General features: G+C 48.5%; 1 protein-coding gene across 1 annotated transcript; it reads left to right on the top strand.

Moving 5' to 3' along the window:
- Nucleotides 1-1194: 1194 nt before the first annotated feature.
- Nucleotides 1195-18999, top strand: LOC146041730 (lens fiber membrane intrinsic protein-like). Its single transcript, XM_083161643.1, has 5 exons — nt 1195-1872; nt 13367-13552; nt 14677-14805; nt 17026-17154; nt 18675-18999. The coding sequence occupies exons 2-5, from the start codon at nt 13378-13380 to the stop codon at nt 18845-18847; spliced, it is 606 nt and encodes a 201-aa protein (XP_083017769.1). The 5' UTR covers nt 1195-1872; nt 13367-13377; the 3' UTR covers nt 18848-18999.
- Nucleotides 19000-21603: the final 2604 nt, after the last annotated feature.

The following is a 21603-nucleotide window of genomic DNA, read 5'->3' as shown; positions in this document are numbered from 1 at the left end:
TTTAACTAAAACTAAACCCAACACTAAGATCAACAACCTTCGATTCCCACCATGTAAGACTTATGTAGATGTAAAATAATTGGCACGGGCACTGGGTAATTGACCTATCGAGGGAAAGGTGGCCAGGGGACGCTGCCCTAGATTTGCTTACTTCGGACCATGCCCCGGAGGACGACTAAAATGTCCTCCCCAACTGAGGCACCTATCATAGCAGAGGCTCACCTAACACCGCATGGACCAGACCGGATGCTAACCGCACAAGTAACGCCCAGGTCCCCTCGCACAGAGCAGGACAAACTCACCAATGATTTGAGGGTAGGTGCCCCGCAATGATCATATGTCCTAAAAGCCGCAAAAAATATGCAGCGTTTTCACGCCCTGTTGTGCCTCCACACAAACGCAAAGCAGTGACAAGAAAAACAAAAACAGGTCTTGGGCGGGAGGATGGGATTCTGAAAAGAAAAATTCCCAAGAAACCTTGCGCCTCTGAAAATGGGGTCCTCGTCCCGGCCCCCGGAAAGATGGGCAACCCTTCCGGATTCTGGGGGACCCCCACACTCCCCCCCCCTCCCCGATTGCGGCATCTTCCCCCTGATCTCTGCATTTAAATGCAGAAATCCGCGGGTCTCAGTGGAGGGGGCGGAGCTAAAATGTCACAATCGCGTCATTTTAGCCCCGACCCCTCCATGGAGATCTGTGAATTGGGTTATTTTCCATCCTGGGAGCGGGGCTTAATGACGTCACGCTCAAGCCCCGCCCCCGAACTGCAGCTGGAAGTCTCTCTGGGCTTCTCCCGGAGAGGAGACTGAAAAAGGAAAAAGTCGGCAACCCTGATATATATATATATATATATATATATATATATATATATATATATATATATATATATATATATATATATATATTACAACAACTATCTTCTGAATTTTCAAATCAAAGATTTTCGGTAAAACCTGATGCAACCCATTGCTCAAGCCGCAGCACATTGTGCAACCCCGTCCCAGAGTCTTCCCTTATACTGATAGATTGCGGACACCTTGGCAGCTAAATGTTCGCAAAAGCTCCATTGAGTAAAAACTTCCTGCAAGTGTATTTCCTCCTCCACAAAGAATCAACTGTGTTGCTTAAGAGGATGGTGATCAGGTCTTGTAACTGGGAGACAGGCGTATGTTCATGCAACACATAGTCTGGCTGTACCGGGACTCTTGTGGCTGCATCAGGATACTTGTGGCTGCACTGGGACTCTTGTGACTGTATTGGGACTCTTGTGGCTGCACCAGGATTCTAGTGGCTGCACCAGGACTCTTGTGGCGGTATCGGGACTCTTGTGGCTGCCCCGGGACTCTTGTGACTGCACTGTGACTCTTGTGGCTGCACCGAGACTCTTGTGGCTGCATCGGGACTCTTGTGGCTGCATCGGGACTCTTGTGGCTGCACCGGGATTCTTGTGGCTGCATCGAGACTCTTGTGACTGTATTGGGACTCTTGTGGCTGCACCAGTTTACTTGTGGCTGCACCAGGACTCTTGTGGCGGTATCGGGACTCTTGTGGCTGCCCCGGGACTCTTATGACTGCACTGTGACTCTTGTGGCTGCACCGGGACTCTTGTGGCTGCACCGGGACTCTTGTGGCTGCACCGGGACTCTTGTAGCTGTATTGGGACTCTTGTGGCTGCACCGGGACTCTTGTGACTGCACCGGGACTCTTGTGGCTGCACCGGGACTCTTGTAGCTGTATTGGGACTCTTGTAGCTGTATTGGGACTCTTGTGGCTGTATTGGGACTCTTGTGGCTGCACCGGGACTCTTGTTGCTGCACCGGGACTCTTGAGGCTGCACCGGGACTCTTGTGGCTGCCCCCTTTCACAGACACGGTAAGAGTGCAGCTAAACTGCCTTGGCAAGAACAGCTCTCAAACCTTTTTATAGCTAAAAATAATATTTACTAAAGGTCCCAATACACTATGCAACTTCTCCGAGTCTTTCTGCATACGATATATCATATACCATCGCGTTCCCGCTGCCAGCAGGGGGGGGGGGGGGGGCGAGTCAGAGGTCAGACGTGCAGCAGGTCCAACTTCTGACTCCGATCCGATGTGCACGGGACCGCGGATCGGATCACCTGAGATTTGGCCACTTTCCACCCGGTTCCTGAGCCCGTGCAAAGAGGGCAAATCGGACAAGTGTATAGGGGCCTTAATCCTTGGAAAGAGATAAAGCAGAGAGAGATAAACTACCAACCAACCAACTCCTGTAATTTTTCAAACAGCACCTGTTAGGATGTTAGGAGCCAATTGGCTGTAACATTATCTCTCTCCACTTTATTTCTTTTCCAAGCTTAGTAAATAGAGCTCTAAAAAAAGCTATTAAATAGCAAATCCTAGAAGGACAGAGATTATAGTCAAGAGATCCGTAGCTTTTCATTGCGCAATTAAAATGTTAAGAACATGGGAAATGTTGGACTGAAGATGGAGCGCAAATGGATAGACAGCAGGGCCTTATTCTGCTTGGAGCGTCCGGGCCATACGCGTACGTCCCGGGGTTTTTCACGATCTGCGCATGTGCAAATACGCTAATGCGCCGGCGCGAGCACTCCACAACGCTTACGGCCGGTGTCTCAACGTGCGAAAAAACCTGTACGCGAGCGTACGGGTAATGGGGCGGCATAGGGGCGTGTTGATGGGAGCGGCCGAAATAATGAGGGAAAATGGGCGTAAATATGGGCGTACACGGGGGTGTGCACCATAAATGAGCGGTGCTACTACCGCACGATCGACTAAGGCACCGTTCGTTTCGGACACCAAACAGGCGGCCGCCAACCGCCAGCTAAAACCACTCCTACAGATACCGCTTGCCAGCGTGCGCCTGAGTTGGCTAATTAACGCTGATTAGTACTCAAACACATACACCTGAATGTAATAAGCAATGCTGCAGTCTATTAACTCCAAACCATGATTTCACTGCCTGCAAGCCACACATGCAGCACGCAAACACATTGGAAGCTTATGTTTCTATACTTCTCCACATTTAAAGGTTTGTTTAATTTAAGGTAAGAATCTTTTTATACGCTAAGGTAGGTATTTGATAAACAGACACATTCACTACCTGCTTTCATAGACTTTACGCAGTAGCACACTCAATCTACACAAGTCGACATGTGTCAACGTGTTCACTCTAATACTAACATAGGTTTTGTATTTAGGATACAATAACATAAACCACATCTAACACCTACAAAGGATGTTTCAGCAATGTTTGAAGCCCATGACCACTATTTTCCACACAATCTTTGTATAGTACCCAAAATTATGACCTGTACCACTATCTCATCTGCTATGATTTGGATTTCACTACACTCTGGATGTAAGATGCCACCAATCACATTATTGCACTCTCATCTCTCTAACAAAGGATTCCTACATCTGCTTATGACACTGTCAAATCATATATATTTTAAAAGTTATGCATGTTTGTTCACAAGCTAATTTATCATGTTTGGCCCATTCACACATCTTTTTTTAGGGAGGACACATATGAATTCCTACACAAATGTACCTTTTCACCCTTGTTTGTCTGCCTCACCCACTCCATGAGGAAAGCATTGTTCTGGACCTGCTTTTACCTACTACTGTAGGAGCTACCTCACCTGCACACAAACTGCTTTCTCACCTATTAAGTTGCTCTGCACATGTGCTGACACAAACTAATTAGCAGGGAAAAGTTGGATAGGAACATGGGAATAGCCATGGAGAGGGTTACACATGGGAAACTTCCACCACACTTCAACAAATGTTCAAAAATACCCTGGTCAGTAAGTACACATAAATCTAGTATTTGTTTCACACAAGAAATGACACATACCACAATTTAGATTTAATTTGTAAAATAAATTTATTTGCTGTTCAGCATCACAGCTTGACACTTTAATGTGAGAAATCAAAAAAACAAATAAAATAGACACACAAATAATAAAACAGCCAGAACAAGAGGTTGCATATCTCCAAACATGTGTTACCCTGCAAATGCAATGGTGAAAGAAATGGGGACACCAGAATACGTACTGCAACAACCAGGGTGAATACTAAGCAAGATACACACCACCAAAAAAAAATATCCTGCATTTGTAGAGGTCAAAATACGAACTTTCATGCCCATGGCACGCAAATGGATCGATGGGCAACTCAGGAAGCGGATGTCCAGTGCAATTTAAACCTTTGGCCTCCAACCACAGAGGAAGTGAACCAGGTCTCATTTGGGCCCTTTTTTGCCCCTTTTAGATGGGGCCTTGGGGACAGGGGCCTTTGGGTCAGCTGGCTTTCGGCGTCTTCCCCTAGTCGACACAGGAGGGTCAGCCGAGGTGGAAGGTTGGGGAGCAGCTTGGGGTGGGGCAGCAGATGGGGGATTGTCCCTTAGGGACCTGGCGGTGGACAGCTGCTCCGCAATAAGTTCATTCTGGTGGCTGAGGTGTTGGCCAATGCTTAGCATGCCAGCCGCCAGAGTTTCATTAATGCGGTTCAACGCCTCAACCTGCAGCTGGTTTGTGGCCTTCCACTCCGCCACAAAATCCGCCACCTGCTGCTGACGGATCGCAGCATCCACCCCTTGCTGCTCGATCCTGTCCAGCGTCACCAACAGGCTCTCACTCAATGTCTCCTGTGGCTGGGGCTGGGGGCGACGTCTTGCTGGAGGCTGGACCACCTGCTCCACCTGTGGCTCTGCAGAGGCCGATGCTGCCGGTACATCCTGACTTTCTGCTTCTGCTAGGATAAGAATTGAAAACAATGTCACCATCACATACGCAATAAAAAATATCTTTCTAAATACAATGCATTACTGTGACTTACCATCAAAAGCAGCAGCAAAGACCTCCACCGGGAGCTCACTGTCCATATTGGAGATCCCCCTGATCTCCCCCACATCGATCACGTCACAGGAGTCCAGCTCCTGGGGGGTAAACTCCAAATGGTCAGGCATAGGACCGCTCCCGGTGGACATGCTGTGGTTGTACCGGTCAGTCATCTTCCTCTTCAGGGCACTTTTGAAGTCAGTCCACCTACAAGTTTAAAAATACAAATATCACCATGAGATATGTGCACCACTGTGCTACGTGTAGGGTTACCACCTAGTCCCTTTAATTCCGGACACATGTTACTTACACAGGTTCTGTGGCAGTTTAAAATTAGGTGAAGTGGAGTCTTGAAGTCAGCCAGCCACAGAACCTGTGTAATTAATATGTGTCCGGAATTAAAGGGACTAGGTGGTACCCCTAGCTACGTGACATTTCCTAGTGTGGGTGATCTTTTGTGCCATGTGTGGCCAAATATTTCTTTGATGGACAAAACCATGTGCACTGCAGGTGAGGCAGGTGTAAAACCCCACCCAAATCTGATTATCTCTGCACAAGTAACACCTGCCTCACCTGCAGTGCACATGGTTTTGTCCATCTAAGAAATATTTGGCCAGAAAGAGTGAACTAGAATAAGGGCCTCAGTTCCTGCTGGAGACTGCTGAACAAATTGCCCTGACAAACACACTAACCTTTTCTTCACCGCGTCCCAAGTTCTGACCACTGGTGCCACCTGGTTCACTTCCTCTGTGATCTTGTCCCAAAGGTTTCTCCTTGCACTGGCACCTGGCTTCCTGGTTGCCAATTCAATCCATTCGCGTGCCCTGGGCACGAGAATTCGCATTTCGGCCTCTACAAATGCAGGGTTTCTCCTTCTGGTGGTGGTATCCTGCTCAGTCATCACCCTAGATGTTGCAGCACGTTTTCTGGTGGCCCCAGCTCTCTCACCATGCACCTGCTGGGTCACACCTGTTTGGAGAGATGCAACCTCTTGTTCTGGCTGGTTGCTTGGCCCTTGTGGAGCTGGTGGAGGTTCACCAGGGCCTGTTACTGAGGGGCCCGCTTGATCTTGCAGGCGACTCCTCTCTTGGGCCCTCCTTCTCCGCTCCTCTTCCCTCTTCTGTAATGCTTGAAGCATGGATTCTGCTTGTGCTCTCTGCAGAGCGTCCTCTGCTGCTGAATCGTCAGACATGTTTGCAGCAATTGTGGGCTGCATCTGACTGAATATTTATATGTTAATCTCCCGCCACGAACAAGGGGGCGTATATTTTTCCCCGCAAGGTAGATGCAAATTTACGCCGATATTTCCCGCCGATAATTGCCGCTTAAATTACGCAGGTCTCAATGCACCTGATCAATCACCCGTATATGTATATACACAGGTTGTGGAGCATTGTGGGCTACATCGTGAAATGTGTGCACCTGTCATTCCAATGATGAGTGTTGTCAGCTGGTATCTGTTGGAGTTCGTGTATGCTTTGTGAGTCACATTTCAAAACATCACGTTATCATGCTTGCCTTGCATATGTAATGTGTATGAAATTGTCATACAGCAACATGTTGCATTGTGGCCCTTTAGGCAGCGTAGTTATAAGTAGAGGGTTGCGTGTATTATTTTCCGCCTACTGTATATACAGTACTCCTCCCCATGCATATCGGTGTATCGTGCCCCCTTTAAGCAGCGTAGTTATAAGTAGACGGTTGCGTGTATTAATTTCCGCATACTATATATACAGTACTTCTCTTCATGGCAATCGGTGTATTGAGCCCCCTTTAAGCAGCGTAGTTAGGAGTAGACGGGGTGCGTGTATTATTTTCCGCACACTGTAAATACAGTACTTCTCTCTTCATTGAATGCATGCTGTTGGTTGTGGTGTGTGTATATCGGAACGGTCCGCGTAAGTTTCTATTCGCATCCAGTTTGTTAATGTAAGAGGGATTAATAAAGTTAATACCAAACAAACAATTTCTTCGACCAATCAGCAAGCACCAAAAGTAATATATGTACCTGCAATTAATAACTGCGCCATTGCCAATATGACTTGTACAAGAGCTAGGCCCTTTTCGACATCAGAGCTTTTGGCCCTGGTGGAAGTGATGGATCGTCACCTGGGGCCCAGGGGCCCATATGTTTCTAATGCGGACAGGCGGAGGGCGTATAATGCTGCCCGCCGCCTGATATTTTCCACAACCGGCGTCCGCAGAAGCCTGGGGCAGGTTGAGCGGCGCTGGTCCGACCTGCGCCGGCGGCAGCCGGTTTTACTCAGCAGCCTTCGCCGCCATATTGCCCGATGTAAGTTTTGATTACTAGTATGTCAGCGTTTTTTAGCAATGTTTTGTGTACTTTTTATAAATATGTTCCTGAGTATGGGGGTGTATATGGGTGTATAGGGGGTGTATATGGGGTGTATATGGGGTGTATATGGGGTGTATATGGGGTGTATATGGGTGTATATGGGGTGTATATGGGGTGTATATGGGTGTATATGGGGTGTATATGGGGTGTATATGGGTGTATATGGGGTGTATATGGGGTGTATATGGGGTGCATAGGGGGGGTATATGGGGTGTATATGGGGTGTATATGGGTGTATATGGGTGTATAGGGGGGGTATATGGGGGGTATATGGGGTGTATATGGGTGTATATGGGGGTGTATAGGGGTGTATAGGGGGTGTATATGGGGGTGTATAGGGGGTGTATATGGGTGTATATGGGTGTATATGGGGGTGTATAGGGGTGTATATGGGTGTATATGGGGGTGTATATGGGTGTATAGGGGGTGTATATGGGGGTGTATAGGGGGGGGGTTTAAGTAGTTGATCAGTTTTTGGGTGTAGGATATCAAATAGTTTGCATGATAAATGTCTGAAATTTCACAGCAATGATAATTTTGAAGGTTATGAGCATGACTAATGTGAATTTTTCTTTCCCCCTTTTTTATGAAACCCAATCTTCGATTTCTATGCCATCAACATGAACATTTCAGCACGGGCAAGGGCACGCATTGAAGCCCGGGAGCAGGCAGCCCGGGACCAGGCAGCCGAGGAGGAGGAAGAAGAGGAAGAGGAAGAGGAGGAGGAGGAAGAGGAGGAGGAGGAGGAGGAGAAGAAAGAGGAGGAGGAGGAGGAAGAGGAGGAGGAGGAAGAGGAGGAGGAGGAAGAAGAGGAGGAGGAAGAAGAGGAGACCCAGGGTGCAGTTTTCACCCACACAATTTCCACAACCCCCACCCCCTCCACAACCCCCCCCCCTCCACAACCCCCACCCCCTCCACAACCCCCACCCCCTCCACAACCCCCCCCCCTCCCCACCCCATTTCCAACCCCCCTACACCTCTCCACCACCCACCCCCAAACCTCTCCACTCCCCAGTAACACCCAGTACCTCGGTCCAAACACCAGGACCATCCTCCTTGCTCCTGCCTTCCCCAACCACTCCACAGCCAACCAGCGGCGCCCAGGATGGCTCAAGTAGCCGTAAGTAAATAATGTGTCTAATGTTGACCTACACATTTCTACACATAAACAATCACAACAACCACATATGTGTATCCAACATCAACATTAGTTGCAACATATCACTGCAGGGCGACCATGAGGTGTGTCCTGTCCTTCTCCAGGAACAAGGGTCCCCTTGGTGGTTTTTTTGAGTGTGGCCATGCCTCACCCCTTGAATAATTGACATAACAGTACATCCAATGAGATATCCGACATTAGTGGTGTGGTAGTTATGTGGCTCCAGGTGTTGGGTAACTCCAGTTCCCAGCATGATGTGCAACACAGGGCCAGATTATAATGGAGGCGCAAGGGGTCAGTGCCCCTGGGACCCCCTCTAGCTGGGGGCCCCCTGTGGTTGTCATTTTTTTTTTTTTAAAAAGACAATGTTTAAGTTATGTGTTTTTTTTTTAGCTAAATGTTTTGTGCATGGGTGGGGTAGTGCTGCAGCTTCACCTATCTGCCAATGTGACAATGATTTATGGTGCTGAGCATCGGGAGGCAAGGCACACTGATTGCACAAGTGTGCAGTGCATTTCTGGGAGTTGACTAAGTCCCATGACACTTTGCACCAGAGGACAGAGGCTGAGAAGTTTGTGCTGAGCTCTGATTGGTGGAGCTCATTACATACTTCTCAGGTCCATGGAGAACAGCAGCAGCAGCTTAGTCATAGGAGGGTTTTTAATCAGAGGCAGCACTAGGACTGTGAGGTCTCCTCCAGAGTAAGGGGCAGAGGGACAAACACAGGCTTTTCATGTGGTGTGTGTATATAAATATATATATATATATATATATATGGTGTCTATTATTATTCCGAGTGCCGCCAACCCCCTGTCTATATATATATATATATATATATATATATATATATATATATATCCCCTGCAGGTAACCATTGACCAAGTTTATTCTGCCTTTACTCTATGTTTTGACAGTATAATATTCGCCCATGCAGTGTGCGGCCAGTAATGACAAGTGCAAGGGGGCCCCCCGCTCTAAAGTACCCCGGGCCCCCCAAAGGCTTAATCTGCCACTGGTGCAACTTAAATGTAGAGATTGTTTTGGTAATAGTGTGTGAGGCCATGCGGATGCATGCTTTACAAACATAGCTGTAGGCCTATAATTTGTACAGCAATGTCCTAAATTTAAAATAGTAAGGAGTGCTTAAGCCACAACAATGTCATAACCCTTAAATAGCACAGGCTAATTGTGAGGTTAGAGGACAGTCCCCCAAAAACAAAGTACCAATTGGGATACAGCATACATTCATTGATGAAGGAGTAATTGAATTAATGTTATTTACTATGTACAGTATGCATACCCTCCAACATATTGGACTCCAAAATCGGTACGGGGGTGTGGCCATAGATGGAGGGGCGTGGCCACGTGTAAAGGGGGCGTGGTCACGACCCTTTTACTTTGCACTTCCAAAAATCCAAAAATTATAGCATCCATTTAAAAAAAGAGACAGCTGTACTGGCTGTCCCTACCTCAGTCCCCATCGGCTGTGCGGGGTCTGGCTTGAAGATGAATTGAAACTTCGGCCGCTGTTCAGCCTGGTTCTCCGTGCTGCGGCACTTTAGGCCGCCCACTAGTGACGTCACGCCGCTCATTCTTTTATCCCAGCGCCGGCTTGCGCTCTAGTGGCTGGGTGCAGTCACTCTGGCACGGCTGAAGGGCCGCACACAGCATGCTGGGACTTGTAGTCTCCCCGCAGCCATGCCATCCTCCAACCACAGGCTATCCCATTCCCCTAGCAGGGAGAGGCAGGCCCGCTGCGTCCCCCCCGCCGTGCACCCTGGGAGATATAGTCTTAGCAGGCAGCTCCCCCACGCTCTCTGGAGAGCAGTCGTCAGTGTTTTAAACTACAACTCCCAGAGTCCCTCAATCACTCTGAGCTTCTGTGATAAAAGCGGTACATTCGGTACAGCTTATTTTAGCCGGTACAGACCGTTAAAAAACGGTACTGTACCGGGAAAAGCGGTACAGTTGGAGGGTATGCAGTATGTACGTGTTAACATATTATTTTGTAGTACTGTGTTTACAGCAGACCCATCTTCAATGTAGTTTCTAAATGTATGTGGCCTTCACACATAACTCTGAACTTTTTATTATGTACAAATACAACAAACATTTGTGTATGTTATATATTATTTTATTTTTTTTATCCCTTCACTACAGACACTGAACAGCACCAGGAGGAGGTCGCAAGAATCATGAGGGAAATGTTCCTGACCCTCCTCTATTTATTTATTCTTTTTGGCCAACTGGAGGCCCTCATTTAATTTATTTTTATCCCCCCCCCCCCCCCTTATTATGTTTGTTACAAATAAAAGTTTCGATTCTGTTATAAATTGCCTGTGTTTTTACTAATAAATATGTTAGAGGGCTTGTAAGGGTAGGTACATACAGATGTGTACTGTACGTTATACTTGTAATTTGAGGTGAGGGGTAATGATTGATGTGTGAATGTGTGTGCTTTTGAGTAAAATAACACATAGTGAAAATGCATGAATGTTTAATGTTGTTCGATTAAAACATCACACATAACATCAGGGTAGGTATACATGTTACACATTTTGGACAAAGTAATTACGTACATAATTTAGAACATATACAGAAACACCAACATAACTTGATTTAAAAGTAACAGCAATATGGGGACACATAGATAGTGATTAAAATGCCACATTAGAACATAACAAATATACATGTAATGTGGTTTAAAATGTAGTTTTATTAGGTCTTTATTAAGGTAGACAATTGAGTTAATAGAAAACAATAATTGAATAACAAATAGATTAATTAATCAATTGTCAGATTAGTAGTTGAGAGGCAAGATTTGCAGGTCCATATATGTGAAGGGTATGCCAGCGTGCACGGACGTACGCTCACTCTCACGAGCGGTGACATAAGCTGAGTTTTCCATTGAAAACAATAGGGACCCGTCCGTGCAAACTGGCGTACGCTCAGATCGCCGCAAGAAGGCGGTGGGGAGACAGAGGGTAGACGGCGCCGTACGCTCAGTTGTACGCCTGTTGTCGGAGTGCAAGGGTTGGCCCGTCCGCGTACGTTGCCGTACGCTCATTTGTACACCACTCCCCTTCTACGTTATTTCTGCCCGTACGCAAGCGGCTGATTTGTGGGTGGACTTAACCCTAACGGCCGCGTACGGCTAGCGTGCGGTAATTGTGAACGTACGCACGTTTTGCCGCTCCGATCAGAATAAGGCCCTGTGCAGATACATAGATCATACATGTTCTGCACTACCGGGCGGCGGGCAACGCTTATCGGTTCACTAGACTGCGTGTATACGCAGCCTAGCGAATAGGTCTGAATCAGGCCCTCAGAGTAGTAGTGACTCTTGACTTGAAAAAGGCGCCCAGACAGCGGCGAAACGCGTTCTCAGAGGAGTCTGCACCCGACACCTAGCCATACGTGTCCTCCTTTATCGGAGTGTACCATTGTCTCCAAGCGGCACATCACAGCACCGCTGTCGACCTTATGGCAGAGCGTCATCCAGCCAAACACACGCATCACACAGTCGCATGCAGCAGACGGCAAATGCCGGAGGGATCCGGTCAACCGTATCATTAAAAGACACCTAGCTGGGAGGTACAGGTCGCCAAACGGAGCAAGTGCCGTTACCCAAAACACTGCCTGCTCATTGCATTGAACCGTGCGAGTTCCTTACCGCTGCAGGAGTTGCCTGTTACCCCATACTGCCGACTATGAATTGGCGTTTGTACTCAGAACACCGGAGGTAATATAATTGTTTTTGCCGTAACTCCAAACAGAGACATTGGGGCAGATGTATTAAGGCTTAAGAGATAAATGCAAGGGTGATAAGGAGAGATAAATGCCCAGCCAATCACCTGCTAACTGCCATGTTACAGGCTGTGTTTGAAAAAAGTCAGTAAGGAACTGATTGGCTGCACGTTTATCTCTCCTTAATGGGGCTTAATATATCTGACCCATAGTTGGCTTATTTTTGTTTGGCAGAATATATATCTATTTACCGGATGGCTTAAAGTTATTGAAAGACACTTACCACTTAATACAGTTGAGGCTGAGCTGCACAATTAAACCAGCCTTCTATTGGCACCTAATTGGCACCCAAAAGGGATATTAAATACATCCTTTGTTCAAAATAAATGATCTTTTTGGAAGCAATCATGTATTAGGTGGTAGATGTATTAATTGTGTATATACCTTGTATTATATGTATTGTTTTGTGTGTGTGTCTATTTAATACATTTTCTTTAATTATTGTGTACCTTTGAGCACCCCACACTTCTTCCCTCCTCAGTGTAGAAGGGCCTGATTCAGATCTGAATTAGCCTCTGCACCAGTCCACACACCAGCCCCTGCGTCAGCCCCACACCAGCCACTGCGTCAGCCCCACACCAGCCACTGCATTAGCCCCTGCGCCAGCCCTTGCACCAGCCCTTGCACCAACCCCTGCACCATCCTTTGCACCAGCCCCTGCACCATCCATTTCACCAGCCCCTGCACCATTCATTGCACCATCCCCTGCACCATCCCTTCCACCATCCTTTGCACCAGCCCCTGCACCATCCATTGCACCAGTCCCTGCACCATCCCTTGCATCAGCCCCTGCACCATCCCTTGCACCAGCCCCTGCACCATCCATTGATCCATCCCCTGCGCCAGCCCCTGCACCATCCCTTACCCCAGTCCCTGCACCATCCCTTATCCCAGACCCTGCACCACCCCTTACCCCAGCCCCTGCACCATCCCTTGCGCCATCCCTTACCCCAGCTCCTGTACCATCCCTTACCCCAGCCCCTGCACCATCCCTTACTCCAGCCCCTGCACCATCCCTTGCGCCATCCCTTACCCCAGCCCCTGCACCATCCCTTACCCCAGCCCCTGCACCATCCCTTGCGCCATCCCTTACCCCAGCCCCTGCACCATCCCTTACCCCAGCCCCTGCACCATCCCTTACCCCAGCCCCTGCACCAGCCTTTTCTCTCTCCTAGTTATTATCCATGTGTTCTCTCTGCAGACCCTGTTGCGATGTTGTTCTGGAAGTGGAAGTTTGGCCTCTTTATCCTCCAGCTATGTACTGACGTATTAGCTATCACCGCCTTGGTCACGGATTACTGGGGGGTCATCCGTTCCTCATCTGGGAACTTTGGGTTATTTCGGTATTGTGAGCAGGAGAATAAATGTTCATCCATATTGGTCACAGGTAAGGATATTAACAACCTTCATGTGTCAAATCCACTGCAGTACGACGGGTGAGGACCTGCCTCCTCTGACCGCATAGCCCAGGGCCTGGGGCAGATGGACGATCTCGGCAAGGGTCTGGCTCAACCACTGCATTCACACCCCCCTGCTTCTTTCACCAGCCAGCCACTTAGCAGCAGCAGTCTGCTCTGCCAAGGTGTGGCCACGCCTCCCATGAGTAGGCCACACCCCCTGCCAAAGTACCTGGGCTCAGTGAAACTCTCTATGACCCCGATGCCTTGTGCAGAACTATGTGTAAATCAGTATTGTGTGCGGGCTCAGAATCAGGCACATGTGGGTGGGTGAGCTACTACGTCTCAGTCCCTAACAACTAGGGTGGCCAATCTCGCGATCAGCGGGATTCAGGGATTTGCTGGGATTTCAATCCCAGGTATGGAGTTTCCTATACCAGGATTTCGGGATAAATTACAGCCACATCACCCCCCCCCCCCCCCATGTAAGTAAATGTTGTTTTTTTTATTAAGGAGGTCAGTCCCAGAAATCCTGGGACTTCTACTATCCCTACAATATGCAGTGCATTATCCCATCGCTGTCTTAATGTATACCCACACTGGGCAGCTAAAGAGAGCTCAAAATTCTAAGGGTGCTGATTGGTGGATGACTGGAGCTATTCACCAATTGGAGTGCAGCATTTTCTACCTGCTTTCCAGACTGCAGCCAGACAGAAAATGGCTGTCAGCATACTCATTGGTGGATGGCTGTAGCTATCCACCAATCACAGTGCAGAACTGCAGGAGAGGCGTGTTTTTATTTGAATTGGTTCTTGTGAATGGATGGTTATTTGCCCCAGTGCATTGCTTTGCACAGGACCTACAATACTGATAAATCAGCCCTTCATTCTCCTACATATGATCTATTCTAGATTAGTTTGTCAATCTACCAAACTCACCATCTACCCCTTTGCATGGAACAGTCCTGAATCGCGGCCCTCAAAAAAGGTTTGTGCTAAAATCAGCATCTCCGTGCAGATGAAGGCGGGGCTAGGACAGATGTGAGGGTGGGGCTTATACCGTATATACATACAGTAGCAATACTAACGCCTTATTAATTTCCCTCTATCCTAAGGTGACATCATCAATCTCCTAATTGCAATGTTTCTTATTGGGATCGTAGTCTTACTTCCTTGTGCTATTGTTGATCTTCGGATGAATTATGGATGCATGTCCTGCCAAGGGGTGCTGTCATTCTTAATGGGTGAGCAGTCCCTATCACTATATATATAAAAAAGGCTAAGTCCTCCTCATCTTTTTGAGGTGTAGTATCGGCAGAGGCCACTCAGCAGACCAAATGACTCCTTAACAGAAAGTGAAAGCAAAATGATCTTTTTCAAACTTGCTGGATATGGAGAGAGCAGTGGCGTAACTACTGTAAGGCAGCCCCAGCTGCCACTTGGGGGAGCAAGCCACAGTGGGGTCTATGTGAGCGCCAGCACCCGCTATACGCACTAACATGCTGCTGCTTGCCACTGCCCGCTGGCTGAGCACCGGAGGCGAGTCAGCCTCATCGCGGGTGCGGCCATAGCAGAGACGACAAATCCCCCCACTGATTCAATTGACTGTACACAGAGCTGGCTATTGGCTACTGTGTACAGGATCGGCGTGCTGGGGCGGCCTGGGATGCGTCGGAGCCAAGGGAATCAGCAGTGTCTGCTGGTTTCTCATCCTCTATCCTGCTTTAGCTTCTCCGTTATGCGTGTGACGTCATCACGTCACATGCTGGGGAAACATGCTGGAGAGGAGCCCGGGGGGGGAGGGGCACAAACTTTTTGGCAGGGGGGAGCAAAATTTATAGTTACGCCATTGGGAGAGAGGGATCTGTGAAGACAGAGAGGGAGGTAGGAGCAGATAGGGACACAGGGCGAGATGTATTAAACTGAAAATGCATTTTCCTATGTATCAAAACCCGGCCGCACAGATACCGCATTGTAGGGTATTGCCACCTTTGGGTGGCGATACCCTATAGAAGCCTATGGGCTTCTTTTCGCCGCCCGCCGCCTCCGACGCAAACCCGCCGCCTCGCCGACCCCCCCTCTGACTTACCTTCCTGAAAGGTCCTCCTGGACCCCAGAAGGTAAACCCCTCCTCCCCCTAGTGAAGCAGCCGGACGTCCTTCCGGCTGCAGGGGGGGAGGAGGAGGCGCCAGGGCAGCCGAGAGGAATGCTGGGCCCCGGTAAAATGTTGGGGGTGTGGTTATTCATGGAAGGCGTGGCCACTTTGCGCAATTAGGACACGCCCCCAAAACCTTTATGGGGTGAAAACACACTTAAAGTCGAGGGAGGAGTGTTACTGTCGCCACCGCCCTCAGCATCAGCACATACCTACAGCCTGTGCTGTGCTGACAGCAGGCTCAGCATGAGCTCTCACGACGAGCCTGCTATCAGAACAGCACATGCTGTAGGTGTGTGCTGCCCGGGAGGGATGGAGGGGGAAGGGGGGTCGGACCAGGGCCCCTCCAGCAAGCCTGGGCCCGGGTAATTAGTACCCCCCCCCTCTCAGCAGCCCTGGGAGGCGCCGGGGACAGCATGTTTAGCTGTCCCCAGCATGAGGGGAGAACTGAGCGGCAGGGAGATGAAGGAGACCCCCCGCACACCAGAGTACAGGTATCGCGGGGGGTCTCCATCACCGCACCGCGATGCCAGCTGCATATGTTAGTACATATGCGCTGGCATCGCGGCGGTGGGGGGAGGCGGCAAAGGGCGGCGATGTATTTTAAGACCTCATGTTGGGATAGGGATGCTCAAGTAGGCTTCACCCATATAACTGAATAATGCATAGACACGCAACAGAAGCAGAACAGATATTGGGGTGCCATCCACGTAGCGTTCACTTGTTTTCACCCCCTGCCAAATAAGTTTCTGATGCCCCCCTACTTTAATTATATATATATTTTTTTACCTATATGTTTGTTGCCAGAGGTTTCCTGCTCACTGCCGGGGTTACATGCTTGTTGCCAAGGGGTTTATTGGTCGTTGCCAAGGGTTTCTTGCTAATTGCCAGGGTTTACATGCTCGTTGCCAAGGGTTACATGCTCGTTACCAGGGGGTAAATGCTCACAGTGTGCCAGCGGTCCTGGAATCCGACACTTTTGGTTAGCACTGTATGATTTGCTCTCATACATTTACTCCCCCAGTTGGACCTCTAGCATCTGTCTCCTTCAAGGCGGTGGCCATTTTTGGAGGGATGTTTTCAGCAGATTCCATGCGGAAAGCCAGACTGCATGGAATCTGCAGACAGAGACCCTGCAGAGCCAGTGCTTGTTCTTCGGTGGCATTGATACGCCACTGGAGAGGGTACAGTTAGGGTTAGGGGCCCGGAGGGCTGACATAGGGGTATGGATAAAAAACTTAACAGGATCCCCCAGGATTTCTATACCATCCTATACCATTAATGTCAATTAATTCTATTTCTCCTGCAGCTCTCCTGGGCTTGGCCGCCATGAGTCACGCCACTGTCATATTCTCATCCAACTTACCCGGAATCGATTACTACTACTCCTGGTCCTTTGCTCTTGGGTGGCTGGCAGTGGTTCTTGCTGTTTTCTCTGGTATGATTGTCTCAAAGTAAAGTACAAATTATTCCGTTCCCCCTTAGGAGACCGCAGAAGAAGTGGCGCATATATAATGATTGCAGCCAAACAACCTCAAAAAGGGGGTGTGTCCCAATGGGAGATCCACTGGCATCACCAAAGGGGGCATGTCTTCATGGGAAAGGCCCCGATTCCGTCGTTCATGTGGGATCACTGCCGTCTCCTTCTCAGTGATTGGACAATGGGGGTATTTCTGCAGCACATCCCTCATTAAAGAGCCGCTCCCTTATCTGTACCTACACAGACGATGGAGGGTGACATTTACAACCTGCGGGTGCAGGCATCAGGCGTCAGTAGGGGCATACACACTGGGTGAAATACTGAGTGATATCACTCAGAAGGGCTATAATATGCGATAATGCTCATTATTTCCCCCAAAGTATATGGAGCTTTATCCTTCCTGTGGTGCCTAACCCTCCAATGGGTGCGTAACCTTAACCATCCCATTCCACAGCCTCTCAAGTGACTAACCCTCACCCCAGCCCTAACCTTAAAAATCATGAAAAGCCATGAGTCTGGTAAGGGAGAGACCTTAGGGACAGGGCCTGGAAGAGAGAGACCATAGGGACAGGGCCTGGAAGGGAGGGACCATAGGGACAGGGCCTGTAAGGGTAAGACCTTATGGACAGGGCCTGGAAGGGAGAGACCTCTAAGGGACAGGCCCTGTAAGGGAGGGACCTTAGGGACAAGGCCTGGAAGGGAGAGACCTTATGGACAGGGCCTGTTAGGGAGGGACCTTATGGACAGGGCCTGGAAGGGAATGCCATAAGGACAGGGCCTGTAAGGGAGGGACCTTAGGGACAGGGCCTGGAAGGGAGAGACCTTATGGACAGGGCCTGTTAGGGAGGGACCTTATGGACAGGGCCTGGAAGGGAATGCCATAAGGACAGGGCCTGTAAGGGAGGGACCTTAGGGACAGGGCCTGGAAGGTAGAGACCTCTTAGGGACAGGGCCTGTAAGGGAGGGACCTTATGGACAGGGCCTGTAAGGGAGAGACCTCTTAGGGACAGGGCCTGTAAGGGAGGGACCTTAGGGACAAGGCCTGTAAAAGAGAGACCTTAGGGACAGGGCCTGAAAGGGAGGGACCTTAGGGACAGGGCCTGTAAGGGAGGGACCTCTTAGGGACAGGGCCTGTAAGGGGGGGACCTTAGGGACAAGGCCTGTAAGGGAGAGACCTTAGGGACAAGGCCTGTAAAAGAGAGACCTTAGGGACAGGGCCTGTAAGGGAGAGACCTTAGGGACAGGCCCTGTAAGGGAGGGACCTTAGGGACAGGGCCTGTAAGGGAGGGATCTTAGGGACAGGCCCTGTAAGGGAGGGACCTTAGGGACAGGCCCTGTAAGTGATGGACCTTAGGGACAGGCCCTGTAAGTGATGGACCTTAGGGACAGGGCCTGTAAGAGAGGAACCGTAGGGACAGGGCTTGTAAAGGAGGGACCTTAGGGACAGTGACACTAATATTTCCTGTCTCATTTCCCAGGTGCCCTGAGTTTTTATATCTGGCGTATAGATTCAGAGAGCAGAGACCTATCACGGGGAACAATCAATGAGAGGATTTTAGCGATGGTTGGAGGAACTGCTGTGCCTGCATCTGTGCCTGCATCTGTGCCCTCATCTGTGCCGGTGTCTCTCCCCATACCAATGGATACCTAGCACTGCCGCCTGTACAAATTACACCAGCTCTGCCATTTAACATTGTGCGTCCTTGCCCATAATCTGTTTCCTACAGTATTACTGCTAATGTTACATTAATGTGTGTGAAAGGTTACGTTATTACGCGGTGATACAATAAACATGGAATTTCTGTGCTGTCTGCACTTATCATCCATGCTCTCTCTCCTCTGCATTCGGCTGCCATGTCTGGACAGATCTATTAGCGCACTGGGTGATATGGTTGTTTAATACTCAGGATGTAGCGAGTAGTGACAGCAGGGTTTTGTTATACCCCTTACGCAAGTTTTGGGTCTGGCCCTGGTTTTGGAAGACATTTCAAATCCGGGTTATAACTGGGACAGACCTTGTTCACACTGTGGCTACGAGCCAGGTTATTCCCCCTCCCACATACACAGTATTAAAAAAAAAACACCACAACCACCATCTCGAATCCCTCTATTGGTAGTTGCCACACTCTAACCAATCAGTACGTTCCCATTCATCCCTATGGAGAGTGTCCCTGATTGACCGATAGTGTTAGTAGATTTACACCACAGTGCCAGACGACCTCCCATTAACACTTTCAGTGCCAACAACTCTGTGAGAGATGTTCAAAAATCTGCAAAAAGTGCAGGCGTCACTCACATTTGTTATATAGATTCAAATTAAAAAATGTTGTTTAAAAAAAGATTATATTTCCAATGTCAGGTAAACATAACAGGTCTTTATGATGAATACAAATGTTTGCTCTGCAATTTTTACACCTATTTCTACAAAGTCACTTGGCCCTTAAAGGGTTAAACACTAGTACAGTGTGTCTGGGCTGGATTAAAAGGGGGGGCAGTACTCCTGGGCCCCCCTCTTTTTAGTAAGCATGTATTTAAAAAATATATATATACTTTTTAATATTTAGCTAAAGGTTTTGTGCATGGCAGTGGGGTAGTGACAATGATTAATGGTGCTGAGCATCGGGAGCCAAGGCACACTGACTGCATTACTGGGAATTGCCCCATGAGACTTTGCACAAGAGGTCAGAGGCTCAGAGGCTTGTGCTGAGCTCTGATATGCTTCTCAGGCCCATGGAAGACAACAGCAGCAGTGGCCTCGTCATGGGAGGGTTTTTAATCAGAGACCGAGCTGAGCCTGTCAGGAATCCTACAGAGTAAGGTACAGAGGGACAGCCCTTTCATGTGGTATAAAATATCTATCTATCTATCTATCTATCTATCTAACTATATATCCCCTGCAGTTACCCATTGACCAAGTTTATACTGCCTTTACTCTGTGTTTTGACAGTGTAATACTCTCCCGTGCAGTTTATGGCCAGTAATGAAAAGAGGGAGGGGAGGGGCCCCTGTCTAAAGTGACCCAGGCCCACCAAAGGCTTAATTTGGCCCTGCGGTGTGTATTATGTATGAGAGCGTGACAGTGTGTGTTTATCTTCTAAATAAAAGTGATAATTTGTCCTTGTCTTTCTTTACAAATCCAGTTTACAAGCCAAGATCGTCAAATTTTACCTTCGAGTGTATTAAAATACGGCCAAAGCAACTTAAAAAATTCGGTACTTGTGTAGTATCATGGTGCCCATCGCATCGCAGACCATAATGCATGCGATGGTATGCGATGCAATTCAATATCGCGCGATGTTCCCCAATTTCATACAATTTTAAAATTGTATGGCATTGTATACATACAATACGATGGGATGCGATTATAACTTGTATAAGCACCCTAATGGGTGCTTACAATGTTAAATGCACCCCCACGCCACCCCCACTATGAACGTGAACCTGAAGCGTGGCGAGTGCAGCGAGCCAGCGGGGGGCGGCGGTACGCGTCCTCCGACCTTTTCATACCCCCACTATCCACGTCGGCGTGGAGTTGATCGCTGCACTGGACACGCTTCGGGTTCACGTTTATACTGGGGGCTGGTGTGGGGGTGCATTTAACATTTAACCACCCATTAGGGTGCTTATACAATTTAACATCGTATAGGGGGCTTAAATCGCATCGCAGTGCATCGGTTGTATGGCATGCAATGCGATGAAAAATCGGACTACATATCGGGGGCGCCGTGATAATACACAAGTACCAAAAATTCAGAATGGAATGAATTACTGTTAATTTTTAATTAATTAAAAAACACAATTTTTGCTTTACACTCATTCTAATTACCAAGATCATGGATCACACCCACTGATACCCGCCCATCACAACATATGCTCAGTGCTACTCGCACGATTGCCGATAATCTCTGAATTTTTTATAAATTAAAAAACAAATTTGTTGCTCTACTCTCATATGTATGTCCCAGAATAATGTAACTCTGGAATGACTGCAGCAATTTACACCATACACATATGGTACACTGGTACACATATTACTTACCATCTGGGAACAAACACTGTGGGGGGGGGGGGGGGTAACACACCCCTAGCACCCCAAGGGGTGTGACAGCAGCACAGAGTATATCAGGAGACAGCATAACTCCAAAATAGCTGGAGCAATTTACACAAAACCTGGTACACATATTACTTACAATCTGGGAACAAATACTGTTGGGGTAACATACCCCTAGTACCCCTAGGGGTGAGATAGCATAATTCTGGAGTAGCTGAAGCAATTTACACAAAACTTGGTACACATATGACTTACACGATGTGAACAAACATTGTGGGGGCAACACATCCTTAACACCAATAGGGGTGGGGCAGCAGCACAGAGTATATCAGGACATGCATGTGTCAGGGCTGCAT

This window comes from Crinia signifera, chromosome 19, assembly GCF_055691185.1.
Source record: "Crinia signifera chromosome 19, ASM5569118v1, whole genome shotgun sequence".
Taxonomy (NCBI): Eukaryota; Metazoa; Chordata; class Amphibia; order Anura; family Myobatrachidae; genus Crinia; species Crinia signifera.
The sequence above is the reverse complement of the archived record's forward strand: the minus strand, read 5'-3'. Positions and strand labels throughout refer to the sequence as shown.